Here is a 14,366-nt window from a genome sequence, read left to right on the forward strand (position 1 = left end):
CTATAAAACCATCATCAAGTAGAGTCTTAACACTACTTCAAATAATTCCAAAACTAGCTTCCGACCACATCAACACATAATAATTATTGCAGACCTGACAACTCAACCCACCTAAACCGACGCATGATCAGATAACAACTCCCAACTTACAGGTTGACCTACAATCTATAACCAAAGGCTCCACAACCCCCAAAGAAAACCAAACCTAAGCTCTGATACCACAATGTAACACCCCTATTTTTAACAGCACGAGTGTATTGTTTTTTCAAAAAAAATTCATAATAACAAAGAAATAAATAAGGAAATACTTTTAGATAAATATTTAAGTCGTAACACAACTACAAATAAGTCAACAGAATTCACAAGCAGCAGAATAGTTTTTGAAATATGAGTCCAAAGTATTTACACAACAGCCAGTGATACATGGAATCCATTAACATAAGATGTCGTGCTGACAATATTAGTGAAGATACAATCTTCCAATTTAAAATAAACCCAATCCAAAACAAAGACATTTGTTCCCTCTATGTCAACCTAATCTGATCATTCTACCAAAAAACTATACACCCTGAGTGATCTCCACGCGCCCCGTAAGATCCTCCTAACATAGCTCCAGTCAGGCGTTCCCGTCTACATTCCCATCCACAGGGTACGAACCGGTAGGATTTTCCTGACTCTCATCTGAGGGCAAAGCCCAGATTTCCACAATAGTTGTAAAGGGTCACCAACCGAAATTAACAGTTAACACATAACATTTAAGTTTTTGAATGCACAAAATAACCTTTCCACTAAGCATGCACTTTAAAAGGATTTTCCATATGCTAAAAGTTCATATAATGCTTGCCAAATGAAAATGAAGTCCAAATAAGTCTTAAATTAATCAAGTAATAAACAACTGGCCAATCCATTGATAAACCAATTGAACAATCGATCATCTAACTCAAAATAAGAATTTCCACTAAGCCAATCGATTGGGAAATCGATTTGGATGAAGGGTTTTAGTGAAAACTGAACTCTGGGCTTAAATCAATCGATTGGGAAATCGATTGAATGAATAACTGAGCCCCTGTGTTAAAGCCAATCGATTGGGAAATCAATTTCCTGAGGGTTTTTCGTGAAAACTGTACTCTGGGCTTAATTCAATCGATTGGGAAATCGATTGAATGAATAGCTGAGCCCCTGTATTAAAGCCAATCGATTTTGTCAAAATGGCTGAGCTCCTGTAATGAATCCAATCGATTACCAAATCGATTTTGAGGAATTGCTTTTAATAGAATCGATTTGGGAATCGATTTCCCTGCATGTTTTTCTTAAAACTACATAAGCTAACTCAAACACATTCACGCACAACTCCAAAACATAACACTTAGCAATTTCCACACAATCACCATGACAACTTGAGTTTCGAAACCGTTTTACAATCAATTTCACTTACACACAATTTGTTCCAAAACATAGACACTTAGTATAATAATCACAATCACAATGACATCTCAAGTTCAAAACACTCAATCATACACTTGAATCAAACACGACTCGTGTGTCAAGCATCCTAATGCAATGCGTATATGCCAAAATGCATGGACTCGGAATTCCAAACCAAAACCCTCCTCGAAAGGCCATAAATCATAATTGTACCGCCTATCGCATGCCAAAGTACCAATTACCGAGGTACCACCTATCGTGGGTCTGCACGATTTACTAAAAAGCGTAAACCATAAATGTACTGCCTATCACGGGCCCGTACCGTTTACCGAGGTGCCACCTATCACGGGTCTGCACGGTTTACTAAAAAGAACGTAAATTGTAAATGTACCGCCTATCACGGGCCAAAGTACTATTTACCAAGGTGCCACCTATCACGGGTCTGCACGGTTTACTAAAAAGAACGTAAATTGTAAATGTACCGCCTATCACGGGCCAAAGTACTATTTACCAAGGTGCCACCTATCACGGGTCTGCACAATTTACAAAAACGTAAATCATAAATGTACCGCCTACCACAGGTAAGTCCCTAAATGTAAACTAGAAGTTTGGAAGGAGCCCTTACCTTCACGTTAGCTTTAACGTGCGATTACGGTACCGCGAGTAAATCCGGTAAAATCTCCGCTCGCAGCGTCGCTTCCAAACTTGGTTCCCTAACACCGTAGCGTGGTAGTGAACAACTTTCCCTTCTATCTCTTTGCGAAACGAAGCTTTGATCTAGATGAAACGGGGAGGTTTGTGTTTGACGGTTTTGAAATCCCTAACACCGTTTTTCTTCGTTTTCGAAACAACGAGGAAGTATGAAGCTGAGAAATCCTTGTTTTTTCACCCACCAAGCCTTGGTTCCTTTTCTTGAAGCAAAAGGAAGCAACAAAAATGAAGAAGAAAGAAGAAGAGAATGGGTTTTGCGAGCAACAGGGAGAGGCCAAAAATAAACGCTTTCTTTCCTTTTTCCTTTTCCTTTGTTTTTCCTTTCTTCTATTTTCTTTCCTCTCGATTTCTTTTCTTTCTATTTCCTTCTCTTTTCCCTCCACACAAACAAACATATATATATATATATGTGTGTGTGTGTATTTATATATATTAATTACTTTTAACAAATATCTCCAAATATCTAGATATTTATTAAAATTACCATTTCACCCATAAGGCATTAAATTCTTCGTAAAGGATTCACCGTACTTAATTTAATTTATTTATCGACGAGTAATTTTAATCGGGCATCAAATATCTTTTTGGTCATATAAACTCCAAAATATTAATAACTTTGGCTAAAAAACCTCTGGGTTCAATACCAAAATACACTAAAATACATAAAGTATAGCCTATCACAGGCCCGCACGATTTATTAAAGTCTAGCCTATCACATGTCTTACACCACAATTCCAAACAAAAACCCTCCGCGAGGAACATAAATCCTAAATGTACAGTTCCTCACGAACAAACACGAGTGCAGTCTCTCACGTACAAACACGACTTACTAGGGTGTAGTCTCTCACGGACAAACTCCAGTATAGTCTCTTACAGACAAACACGGTTTACTAGGGTGTATTCTCTCACGGACAAACACCAATTCATTATTTCACGGACAAACACTATTTACTATGGTGTAGTCTCTCACAAATAAACACCAGTGCAGTCTCTCACGGATAAACACGATTATCTAGGGTATAGTCTCTCACGGACAAACACCAGTGCAGTCTCTCACAGACAAACACGATTTACTAGGGTGTAGTCTCTCCCGGACAAACACCAGTGCAGTCTCTCACGGACAAACACGATTTACTAGGGTGTAGTCTCTCACGGATAAACACCAGTGCAGTCTCTCATGAACAAACACGATTTACTAGGGTGTAGTCTCTCACGGACAAACACCAATGTAGTCTCTCACGGACAAACACGATTTACTAGGGTATAGTCTCTCCCGGACAAACACCAATGCAGTCTCTCATGGACAAACACGATTTACTAGGGTGTAGTCTCTCACGGGAAAACACCAGTGCAGTCTCTCACAAACAAACCTGATTTACTATGGTGTAGTCTGTCACAGACAAACACCTGTGCAGTCCTTCACAGACAAACACGATTTACTAGGGCGTAGTCTCTCACAGTCAAAAACCATAGTTAAATCCTTGTAAGGATTAAATGAACCAATCAACTAATGGAACCATTTCGTGGCCCATCGCAGTCACCATTTAACATTGTGTCCCATCCGATCACCATTTAAACATCATGGCCCGTCGTGGCCCATCGGGGTCACCACTTAATCGCACCTCAACGCACCTTAAACATACATATAGTAGTTTTGAACACATAATCACATCAAAACATAATCACCACAACATCACACATAATCACACCACAATCATTCATAATATTAATTATGAGCACATAATCACATCCAAATTAATCTCCACAAATTCACTCATTAACCACCTCAAATTTAATTCAATTCACCTATCAATTTCAATTTTCTCAATCCCCACCAAATTTAATCCGCAAATCACCCATATTATAACTCCACATATTTCAACCATAATTCACCCATTAATTACCACAATTTCAAACATAATTTTACACCAAATTAATTTCCACAAACCACCCCTCAAACACATCATAACAATTTCCTTAACCACACTTAAATCACCTTAAATTCATTTTTTTAGAAATCCACACATAAAACACATCTAAAAAATTCATAATATTAATTATGAACACATCAATCCCACCAAACATGAATCACCACAAACCACACCTCAAACCCACCAAATTCAAATTCCACTAATCCACTCATAAATCGAATTAAATTCATTTTTCCACAAATATACCTCAAACACATAAAACGTATTTTCCACAAATTCACATATAAGATCCTAAATGCATACTAAAAGTTTGGAAGGAGCTCTTACCTTAACGGTAGCTTTAACAGCCGATTACGGCACCGCAATTAATTTCGGTAAAATTTATGTTCGCGTCGTCGCTTCGAAAACTAGCTCACTAGCATGTTTCGAAAACTAGCTTTAAGTTTCGAGGATGAAACTTCTTTAATTTTAGGCTATTTTGTGTTGAATTTCTTAGGCTTTTAGACCCATTTTTGGTATTTTGTGTGTTAAATGCCAAAAAAATATCTTTGGAGACCTGATTAAAATTATTTTTCGATGAATAATTTTATTCATTTACGGTGAATCTTGTATCCAAAGAAAAATTTTCTGAGATGTAGCGTTTTTCAGAAAAATTTATCTGCCGAATTGACTTGCGACGAGACTGGATATTTTTCTGAACATAAAAATATCTAAAATTATATATATATATATATTTGAAAACAAAGGAAACAGGAAGCAAAAATCATTTCCTGCTGCCTCGCGATTCATTCCTTATTCTTTCTTCTTCCTTCTTCTTTTTTTTTTCTTTCTTTTGCGTCAAGAAAAGAAACCAAAGTGTTGGTGGGTGAGAAAGAAAAACATTTTTCCCTTCAGCCTCGCCTTCGTCTCTTTCTTCTTCCTTCTGTTTGCGAAAAAGTGTTGGTAAGAAAACCAAAATCGTCAAACACAAACCTTTGTTTTCCTTTTAGATCTAAGCTTCGTTTCGAGAAGTGATAGAAGGGAAAGTTGCTCATCTCCACATTGCAGTGCTAGTGAGCCAACTTTGAAAGCGACGACGCGAGTGAAGTTTTTACCGCAATTAATCGCGGTGCCGTAATCGCTTGTTAAAGCTACAACAGAGGTAAGTGCTCCTTCCAAATTTTTAACTTGCATATAGGATGCTATATGTGTATTTGTGGAGTTGGAATATGGTGAAGTTGAGGTGTGATTTTATGAGAAAGGAATTTGGTGAAGTTAAGGTGTGATTTTATGAAAAAGGAATTTAATTCATTTATGTTTGTTTTGAGGAAATTAAAGTTGATGTGTTTGAGGTGTGGTTTGTGAAAATTAATTTGGCGTGATTTATATTTGAAAATGTGGAAATTTATGGGTGATTGATGATTGAACTTGGTGTGGATTTTGTGGAATTTGAATTGATCGAATTTAATGTAAATAGTGGATTAAATTTTATGTGTGGTGGTGGAAAATATATGTTTGAGTATGCTCTGTGTTGAATTTGAAAATAATTAGTGTTAAATGAGTATTAAAAATGGGGAATCTTTTAATATCTGCATTTACTTAATGATTATTGTGGAAAGAGTTATAGTATGCTCATGCATTTCATAGTACATGGTGACCCCGATGGAGCCATGGTGATAGTGGTGACCGTGATGGGCCACAAGATGATGCCATGTGATTTGTTGGTTCATCTTATCGTTACGGGGATTATCGTGTCGTGCTGATCTGTGAGAGATTGCACTCTAGAGTATGCTGATATGTGAGCAATTGCACTCTAGAAAATAGTGTAAGGCCTGTGATAGGCGACACTTAGTAAATTGTGCGAGCCTGTGATGGGTGGCACATTGGTATTTAGTACAAGGCCTGTGATAGGCGGTACAATTATGATTTACGCCCCTTCGAGGAGGGTTTTGATTGGAATTCCGGGATTCATGCATTTTGGCATATACACATTGCATTAGGGTGCTTGGCGCACGAGTCATGTTTGATATATTGTGATGATTGTATATGTATACTCAGTTGTTGTTGTGATTGTGTCGTAATTGGTAAGTGTGATTGTTTGGAATTGTTTGTAAGTGTTGATTGATTGTGAAGCCATTTCGAAACTGAATTCTGCATTTTTCTGCAGTTGTATTTGGATACATAGATGTTGTAGTCGAATACAGTTGTGCTGATTTTTCACTGTTTTTGCACTTGTATTCAGCTACAAGGATGTTGTAGTCGAATACAGTTGTGTTGATTTTGCTACTGATTTATGAATTAACGTTGTATTCGAATACCAGGATACTGTATTTGAATACGACAGTGCAGTTTTGTTAAAAACTTCATTTTTCAAATTTGATTATGCATGTTTGGCATATGAAAACCCTTTCAAGGAGTATGCTAAGTTGAAAGGTTATTTTTTGCATTTGAAATTTAAACGTTGTGATATTTGTTAATTTTGGTTGTGACCCTTTACAATTATTGTGGAAATCTGGACTTTGCCCTCAGATGAGATCCAAGATCGTCCTACCAATTAGTATTTTGGAGATGGGAAGGTAGTTAGTCATACCTAATCGATGTTGTGTCAGAAGGATCTTGCGGGGCTCGTGGAGATCATCTGGGATGTATAGTTTTTGTAGCATGATCATATTAGATAGTGTAAAAGGGCTAGATGATGGACCATGACTACACCAATTGTTAGATAGTTTTTGTAGCATGATCATATTAGATGATGGACCATGACTACACCAATTGTTTCAATTAAAAGTTATGGACGAGTATACACCTTGAATATGGAACTCAACATCCAGTTCAAGTGTAGGCAATATGCAAATTCCAGAACTAAAGGATAACCAACTTTCGTTCTAAATTAGTGACTTAGGCTACTTTGGAAACATAATTATCATCAATAGGACACTCAACTCTCAAATTCTCTCATTGTTTCAGGGTAGTTGGGTCTCAGCGCATTCAAACAATCAGTCATCAGCCCAAACTTCGTTCATCAGTCAAATATATTACTCTGAGTGGAGCACCTTATTGTTTTCTTTCAAATTGGGAGTAACAATTTTTTTTTTGTTCTTTTCTTTTTCTGATTTTTTTTCTTCTGATTTATTTATTTTTTATTCTTTTAATTTTAAGTTGATCCATTTTATTAAAAAAGACTCCCAATAATGATTTTATCAATAATGCAAGGGACCCCGAAAGATAATTCATGTAAGGCTCAAAGTGGGCAACTAGTGGAAAGTATGAAACAAAACAAAACAAGTCTTGAGGCCTAGAAAAAATTAATCATATAATGTTTTTTCTTCAAATATGATCACAAGAGAATTTAGCCTTAAGAAGGTTGCTAGTCAAGTTCTAGATAACACAATCAATGGTAAATAATCACTCAAAACAAGGAAAAGGGCATAAAAGCCCCTATATAAGCCCCAAACTCACATTTAGTAGCTAAATCAATGAGAACATGCTATCAGGGAATATGCTAATTTATCAAACTGAAAGTGTGGCATCCGAAAGTGAGTTCATTTCCTATTTAACAACAACATGCACAAAAATTATGGTTTCTTATCAAGGACATCAAAAGTTTTTCTTTCAAGCAATGATAAAATTTTCAATTTTTTTATTTAAAAACAAAATAGAATTAACATGCTGAGCAAAATAGAAAATCTACTCCCCCATGCTTGGACCAAACATTGTTCTCAATGTAAAAAGTAAAATAGTTACAAAAGGTGTAAGAAAGCTCAAAAAGATTATGGCGATGGTGGAAAGTGGTCTTGAGAGATGTGGTAGTTGTACATTGCGGTCACCATGGCATTGAAGCCATCCAACACTTGACCTTGGCGCTTATGTTCAATCTCTATATTAGCGCTCCATTCTTGAAATTACAGTCTTTCATGATGAGATGATGATGGATAATCATTGTGATGTTGGTGAGGGTGGTGCAATAGCTCTTGTGGCTTAGATCGGGAGGGCTCTTTTGGATCTTCAAGATTAGACAACCAGTTATTTTTATCCCTGATGGTAGTTCTTGCAGGATTGGGCAGAGAGATGGAAGAATTTCCATGAATCAAAATTTGTTTGTATTATTAACTTTAGTGAAGAACTGCATGGCATGACAAGGTTCCAATTCAATTTTTGTGTTGCCTAGAACCTCAGGTAACTCAGAAAATGTCTCCCTCATAGCCAAGTGACTTTACAATAGGTGTGATTAATCCACCAACCACAATATCCCCATTGCCTAACTTTGCAACTTTGTGATAGTGTTTTGCTATGTAGGATCTAGTGTTAATAGGCGACTTATTAATCAATGCACAAAGAAAAGCTCACTCTGCCTAGCAACACCTGCACTCTCTCCTCACCCAAAAAATGTGATGGCCATAAATCTCTATCTGAAACAAGGATTATGAATATAGGAACCTTTGGCCAAAGCAGACACACATCCAAATTCTCTAGTAATCTTTACCCAAGATACACGATATTAAAATTCACGTCTACTCAAGTACTTCGGTATAGTTCAAGCGCCTTCATTTGGAAATTGGTAGACAACACAAAACTTAGATAAGTTCATTCTCATGCTAATAATTAATTAATCTGAATGAAATATTACCTACTTCACTATCTTTACCCCTAGTACATGCTACCAATTCAACAAAACTCATAAACTCCAAAGTTATTTATGCAAAAGTGAGACTTTTTAGAGACATAAAATGAGTCCAATGCAATTGATTAAGAATCTAGAAAATGTCATCAAACAAATCCAAAATATCTAATGCAGATTCATCAACATAGCGTGTGGGTAAAATTCTTCTCTTAGCAAGCATATCATACTTATCCTTTTGTTCTTGATTTCTAAACTCAATATCTTAAGAATTAGGATTACCTATTTTTCTTCTTGACCCAATGGAGGATTGTGCTTGAGAGGATGATGCCTTGTTTGTTTTTGCTTTTTTGGAAGTCATAGATGAATTAGAGAGGGTGAAGGAGATTTTTGACAATGGAGGATGGTATTTTCTTTTTTTGGAAAAATAAAATAAAAAACGATAGTGATAAGGTTTTGAGTGGCGTGGGTTGTAGAAATGGAGTGTTGATGGTGAAAATAAGGGTTGGAGAAAAAAGTACGGATGATTTTATTTTTATTTTTTTAACAATGCAGGTTTGTGTGTTATTAGGTTGAAGAAGAGGTTAGGAAAAAGAAGGTTTGGGTTGTAAAGGTGGAGTGTTGATGGTAAAGTTAAGGGTTGGAGGAAAAGTATGGAGGAATTATTTTTTTTATTATAAAAATGGAGGTTTGTGTTGTAGGTTAAAGATGAGGTGAGAAAGGAGAAGGTTTGGGTGGATTAGGGGTTTTGAGAAGGGTCATTTTGGGAATCTTAAGTTGGAAATCGAAGGATAAGATTTACCATTTTCTCTACAGGATTCCCAATTACATAATGCTTCAACCTTTGACTACTCACAATAAAAACTCTAGTGGCCTCACTCAAGATATCTACTGCTCCAAACGAGAACATCTTGTGGATTTGAAATGGCCATGACCACCTTGAACGAAGTTTGCTCGGAAACAACTTAAATCGTGAATTGAAAAGTAACACGTAGTCACTCTCTTTGAATTCCCTTCTAGTTATGTGTTTATCATGCCAGTTCTTTGTTATTTCCTTGTAGAGTTTAGAATTCTCATAAGCGTCCAACCTCAATTCATTAAGCACACTGAGTTTAAGCTTTCCTTTTTCACCATCAAACATCAATCTAAGTTAAGGATTTTTACTCCCAATATGCTTTATGCTCGAGCTCAATTGGGAGATGACAATATTTTCCAAATATCAACTTGTAAGGAATCATAGCAATTGGAGCCATTTGTGTTGTTCGGTAGGCCCAAAGCGCATCATCTAGCTTCATGGACCAATCCTTCCTTGACATAGACTCGAGAATGCTCTTGATCTCTCTATTGGAAACTTCTACCTGTCTACTAGTTGGAGGGTGATATGTCATGGCAATTTTGTGCTTCACTCCATAATTTTTTAGCAGGCCATCAAACAATTTAGCTATGAAATGAGAGCCTCCATCACTAATCAACACCTTTGGCACACCAAACCTCATGTAGATTACATTTTTAAAGATCTTAATCATAACCTTAGCATCATTTGATGGGGTATCCACAACTTCAATCCTCTTGGATACTTAATGCCCCACTAACAGGATGTATTGATTTCCAAGAGACGATGGGAATGGATCCATGAAATCAACAACCCAAAAATCCAAGATTTCAATTTCGAGGATATTTTTCAAAGGCATTTCATTTCTTCTTCTTTTTTTTTTTATGTTTCAGGTACGCTGTCATTGATCACATTGAAGCACAAAGTGATGCACATCTCTGAAGGGTGTGGGCCAGTAGAAGCTTGCTTGAAGTATCTTTGGTGCATTTTTTGAGGAACAAGCATGTCCGTCCTTAGCGGAGGAGTGATAGTGAAACATGATTCTTTTCATTTCTTTTTCAAGGACACATCTTTTAGAAACTCCATCAATCCCTCTCTTAAAAAGAAGAGGTTCATCCCAATAATAGTGTTGACGATTTGAGAAAAACTTCTTCTTTTATTATAGTTCAATTTGAGGGTAGTACTCAAACTGCTAGGTAGTTCACAAAATCAACATACATAGTGCTTCTATTTGTGCAAGAGCAAACAATTGATCATTAGGAAAGGAATCATCCAGGGGAAACTTGTTTTCATTCTTTTCATGTAACCTTGAGATGATCAACCACCACATTTTCAATCCCCTTCTTGTCTTCAATTTCTAGATCAAACTCTTGGAGAAGCAGTATCCATCGGATCAATCTCGACTTAGCATCTTTCTTGCTCAAGAGATATTTAATGGGTGCATGGTTTCTGTAAACAATTATCTTCGATCCCATCAAGTAGGAACGAAATATGTCAATGGAAAACACCACTGCCAATAGCTCTTTCTCGATTGTGTCATAGTTAACTTGAGCCTTATCCAAAGTTGTGCTGGCATAATATATAGCATAAAGTTTCTTGTCTTTTATTTTCCGCAACACTGCACCTATAGCAAAATCGCTAGCATCACACATGATTTCAAATGGCGAATATCAATTCTTCTTTTAACCTGCAAAGTGAATCAAGACAAAATACATCAAAGACAAAAGCTTCATCCTTTAGAAGCAGCCTGGTTATAGGCTTAGAAATCTTTAATGAATCGGCGGTAAAATCCCGCATGCCCAAAAAACTTCTCACTTCTTTTATAGAGGTGACATTTTCCCTATTACCTCAATTTTTGTCTTGTCTACCTCAATATCACGCTCATACACCAAATGTCCAAGAACAATTCTTTCTCTAACCATAAAGTGGCATTTCTCCCAATTTAACACAAGATTAACTTGTTCACACCTTTCAAATAACTTTTTTGAGATTGGCCTAACAGTTACTAAAACTAGATCCATACACACAAAAACTCATCCATGAATACTTCCATTAAATCCTCAATAAAATCAGAAAAAATTGTCAGCTTGCAACCTTGAACAGTAGCAAAAGCATTGCAAAACCAAAAAGCATTCTCCTATAAGCATAAGTTCCATAAGGAGAAGTAAACATAGTTTTCTCTTGGTCGCTAGGATGAATGAGAATTTGAAGAAAAAAAATAGAATAATCATCCAAATATCAAAAGTGTGAACGCTTTGCTAACCTTTTTAACATTTGGTCAATAAAAGGGGAGAGGAGAATGATCTTTACGAATTGCTTTATTCAGTTTTCTATAATATATGCACATCCTCCACCTCATAACTGCCCTAGTTGCAATGATTCATTTTATTCATTTTTAACAACAGTGGTATATCCCTTTTTAGGAACCACTTGAACGGGACTAACCTATTTGCTATCAATAGAGGGTTTATAGTCCTCTTCAAGTAGTATCCTATGCATGCAGATATATGGATTAATTCCCTTTAAGTCCTCAACAGTATATCCAATAGCTTTTGGGTACATCTTGAGGACTCCAACCAATTTTCCATGTTCTTTAACATTTCATTCAACACTTACAATGACATAAAATGTGGATTTTTTGCCATGGAATTCATACCTGAGATTTGAGGACAAAGGCTTAAGTTCTACTTGGGGAGCCTCTTTTGGGAGATGTGCTGAATTTTATGTTGTCAATGCCTCAAAATTTAATATATATTAGACCTATTTTTAATAAGACTCCTTATGAATTGTGTAAAAGAAGTAAAACTCAAACATTTCATTTTTTCATCAATTTGGTTGCATATGCTATATTTTGAATAACGAAGAAAATCGTGGCAAGTTTGATTCATAATCTCAAGTGTAGACCTTTTTGGGATACTCTGAAACGTCTAAATCCAACAGAGTAAACAATAAAAAACAATGATTTTTGAGGAATCGATCTATGTGAAGTTTGATGACAAAAAGTTTGACCATAAAAGTCAAAGCTAGATGTAGTTTTTGTAGATTTACATATATCAGAGGTACAAGAAATGTCAGAACATGCACTTGGCAATTCAAGGACAAGAAATAATGAACCGTCTACAATTAAAAGTCATTGGGAACCCAAACTTGGATGGAAACGTAAATGATCCTCTAAAAACCAATTCTGCATTTAAAAAAACATCTATTTTTGGATTTTTTTTTTCTTCTGAAATTAAACCTACACCAATAGACGAAGCTCTATCAAATGATGGATGGATTATGGCCATGCAAGAAGAATTGAATCAATTCTTAAGAAATAATGTATGGGATCTTGTACCCAAACCTAAAGAAAAGAAGTCAACTGGAACCAAGTGGATTTTCAAAAACAAACTGAATGAGAAAGGTGAAGTTATTATACACAATGCTAGACTTGTAGCTCATGGATTGTGACGGTGCAAACACAAGAAAAAGGGGTTGAATTGTGTATGACTAAATTGGATTCTTTTTGCTAATTTATTTAAAACTGATCCAGGTTTCGTGACTTTCTTAGAATAAAAGTAGTAGCAATCGTGTTAAGTGATTAGAAGTAGAAGTAAAAGAATAATTACAGAATTAAAGTGACACAAGGGTTCTTTTTTTGAGCAAGTGCTTCTTTGGACCTTAACCTTATAAACTCTAAGGACTTAGGAAATTTTGTGCTTGTGATTTCTCTTGTTTTCTTCTTCAGCCTTGAGTATCTATTTATAGAATAGGTTAGGGTTTCTCATTTATCCTTGTGAGTGTTTCTTCTTGAAAACAAATCTTTATCATATCTTCTTATAGATTTTGATCAACTCTTCTGGTAAACAATTTTTAATCATATCTTCTTGTAAATAATTCATATCTTCTTTTAGATTCTGGTAAACTCTTCTTGTAAATAATTCATATCTTCTTGTAGATAAATCTTGATCAAATCTTCTTGTAAATAATTCATATCTTCTTGTGATAAATCTTGATAAAATATTATTGTAAATAATTCATATCTTCTTGTGATAAATCTTGATCGAATCTTCTTGTAAATAATTGATATAATCTTGTTGATAAGATCTTGATCATATTTTGTTGGAAATGATGAAACATAATTGGCATTGATGATGGCTTTAATGTGTGAATTGAAAAATGAGAAGTCCCACATTGGAGGGAACACACTCATTTATGACATTTATAAGGAGTTAGTTTCACAATTGGGTTGGGCCCCAAGGGGCACCGCAATTTTGTGAAGGAGGGAGAACGCAAGCAAACGGACCACCACACGCGCGCGCGCCGCCGCCCGCCCGTTCGGCTCGGTTCGGCTCGGCTCGGTCCGGTCCGGTACGGGTTGTGGTGTATTAAAGTTTTTTTTTTAACAGATGGAAATTAATTATTTATTTAATTAATTAATTGCTTGCGATGAGTCACATATTACGAAACTGCCATCCACAAGGTCAAAGTCAAAGTTCTGATTCATTCAAACCCTAAACAGACTAGTCTCTTGTGCCTTGCTCGGTCAAAACCCTAATTTGACTTACCTTCAGATGTTTGCCACGTCAAAACCCTAAAGCTGAGTCTTTCCCACGTTTTTGACTTTTGCCCGGTCAAGGAGCCTTGTCAATCAAGTTTCCTATTTCTGAGGCACTCTACTAGTGGCCAGTAAATGGACTCCGTGCTCCTTTGGATCCCCCCTTTTTCTCTGATCCAGTTGCTGAACTCATCTATAAATAGAGAGCTCACCTCACTTGGAAAAGCACACCAAAAGCTCTCCATATCTGAGGCTTTTCTCACTTCTCCCCCTTATATTCTTCTTCTTCTTCTTCTTTTCTTGAGTAGCCTCCGTGCTATATTTGAGTAGCCT

The 14,366-nt window shown here is 36.2% G+C and overlaps 1 protein-coding gene and 1 long non-coding RNA gene across 2 annotated transcripts; both read right to left on the bottom strand.

The window, feature by feature from the left end:
• Positions 1-7,671: 7,671 nt before the first annotated feature.
• LOC113784603 (uncharacterized) lies at positions 7,672-9,350 on the bottom strand. The gene is made up of 2 exons (XR_003470687.2): positions 8,947-9,350; positions 7,672-8,588 (listed from the first exon to the last, which is right to left on the bottom strand). It is a non-coding gene; the product is annotated as an uncharacterized lncRNA (long non-coding RNA).
• Positions 9,351-9,436: 86 nt separating this feature from the next.
• Positions 9,437-9,805, bottom strand: LOC101511965 (uncharacterized). Its single transcript, XM_004515345.1, has one exon. The coding sequence runs from the start codon at positions 9,803-9,805 to the stop codon at positions 9,437-9,439; it is 369 nt and encodes a 122-aa protein (XP_004515402.1).
• Positions 9,806-14,366: the final 4,561 nt, after the last annotated feature.

This window comes from Cicer arietinum, chromosome 3, assembly GCF_000331145.2.
Source record: "Cicer arietinum cultivar CDC Frontier isolate Library 1 chromosome 3, Cicar.CDCFrontier_v2.0, whole genome shotgun sequence".
Lineage (NCBI taxonomy): Eukaryota > Viridiplantae > Streptophyta > Magnoliopsida > Fabales > Fabaceae > Cicer > Cicer arietinum.

Bases quoted from the DNA above. Each gene is read 5' to 3' on its own strand.
- LOC101511965 (XM_004515345.1), bottom strand. From the start codon at position 9,805: ATGTTTGATGGTGAAAAAGGAAAGCTTAAACTCAGTGTGCTTAATGAA.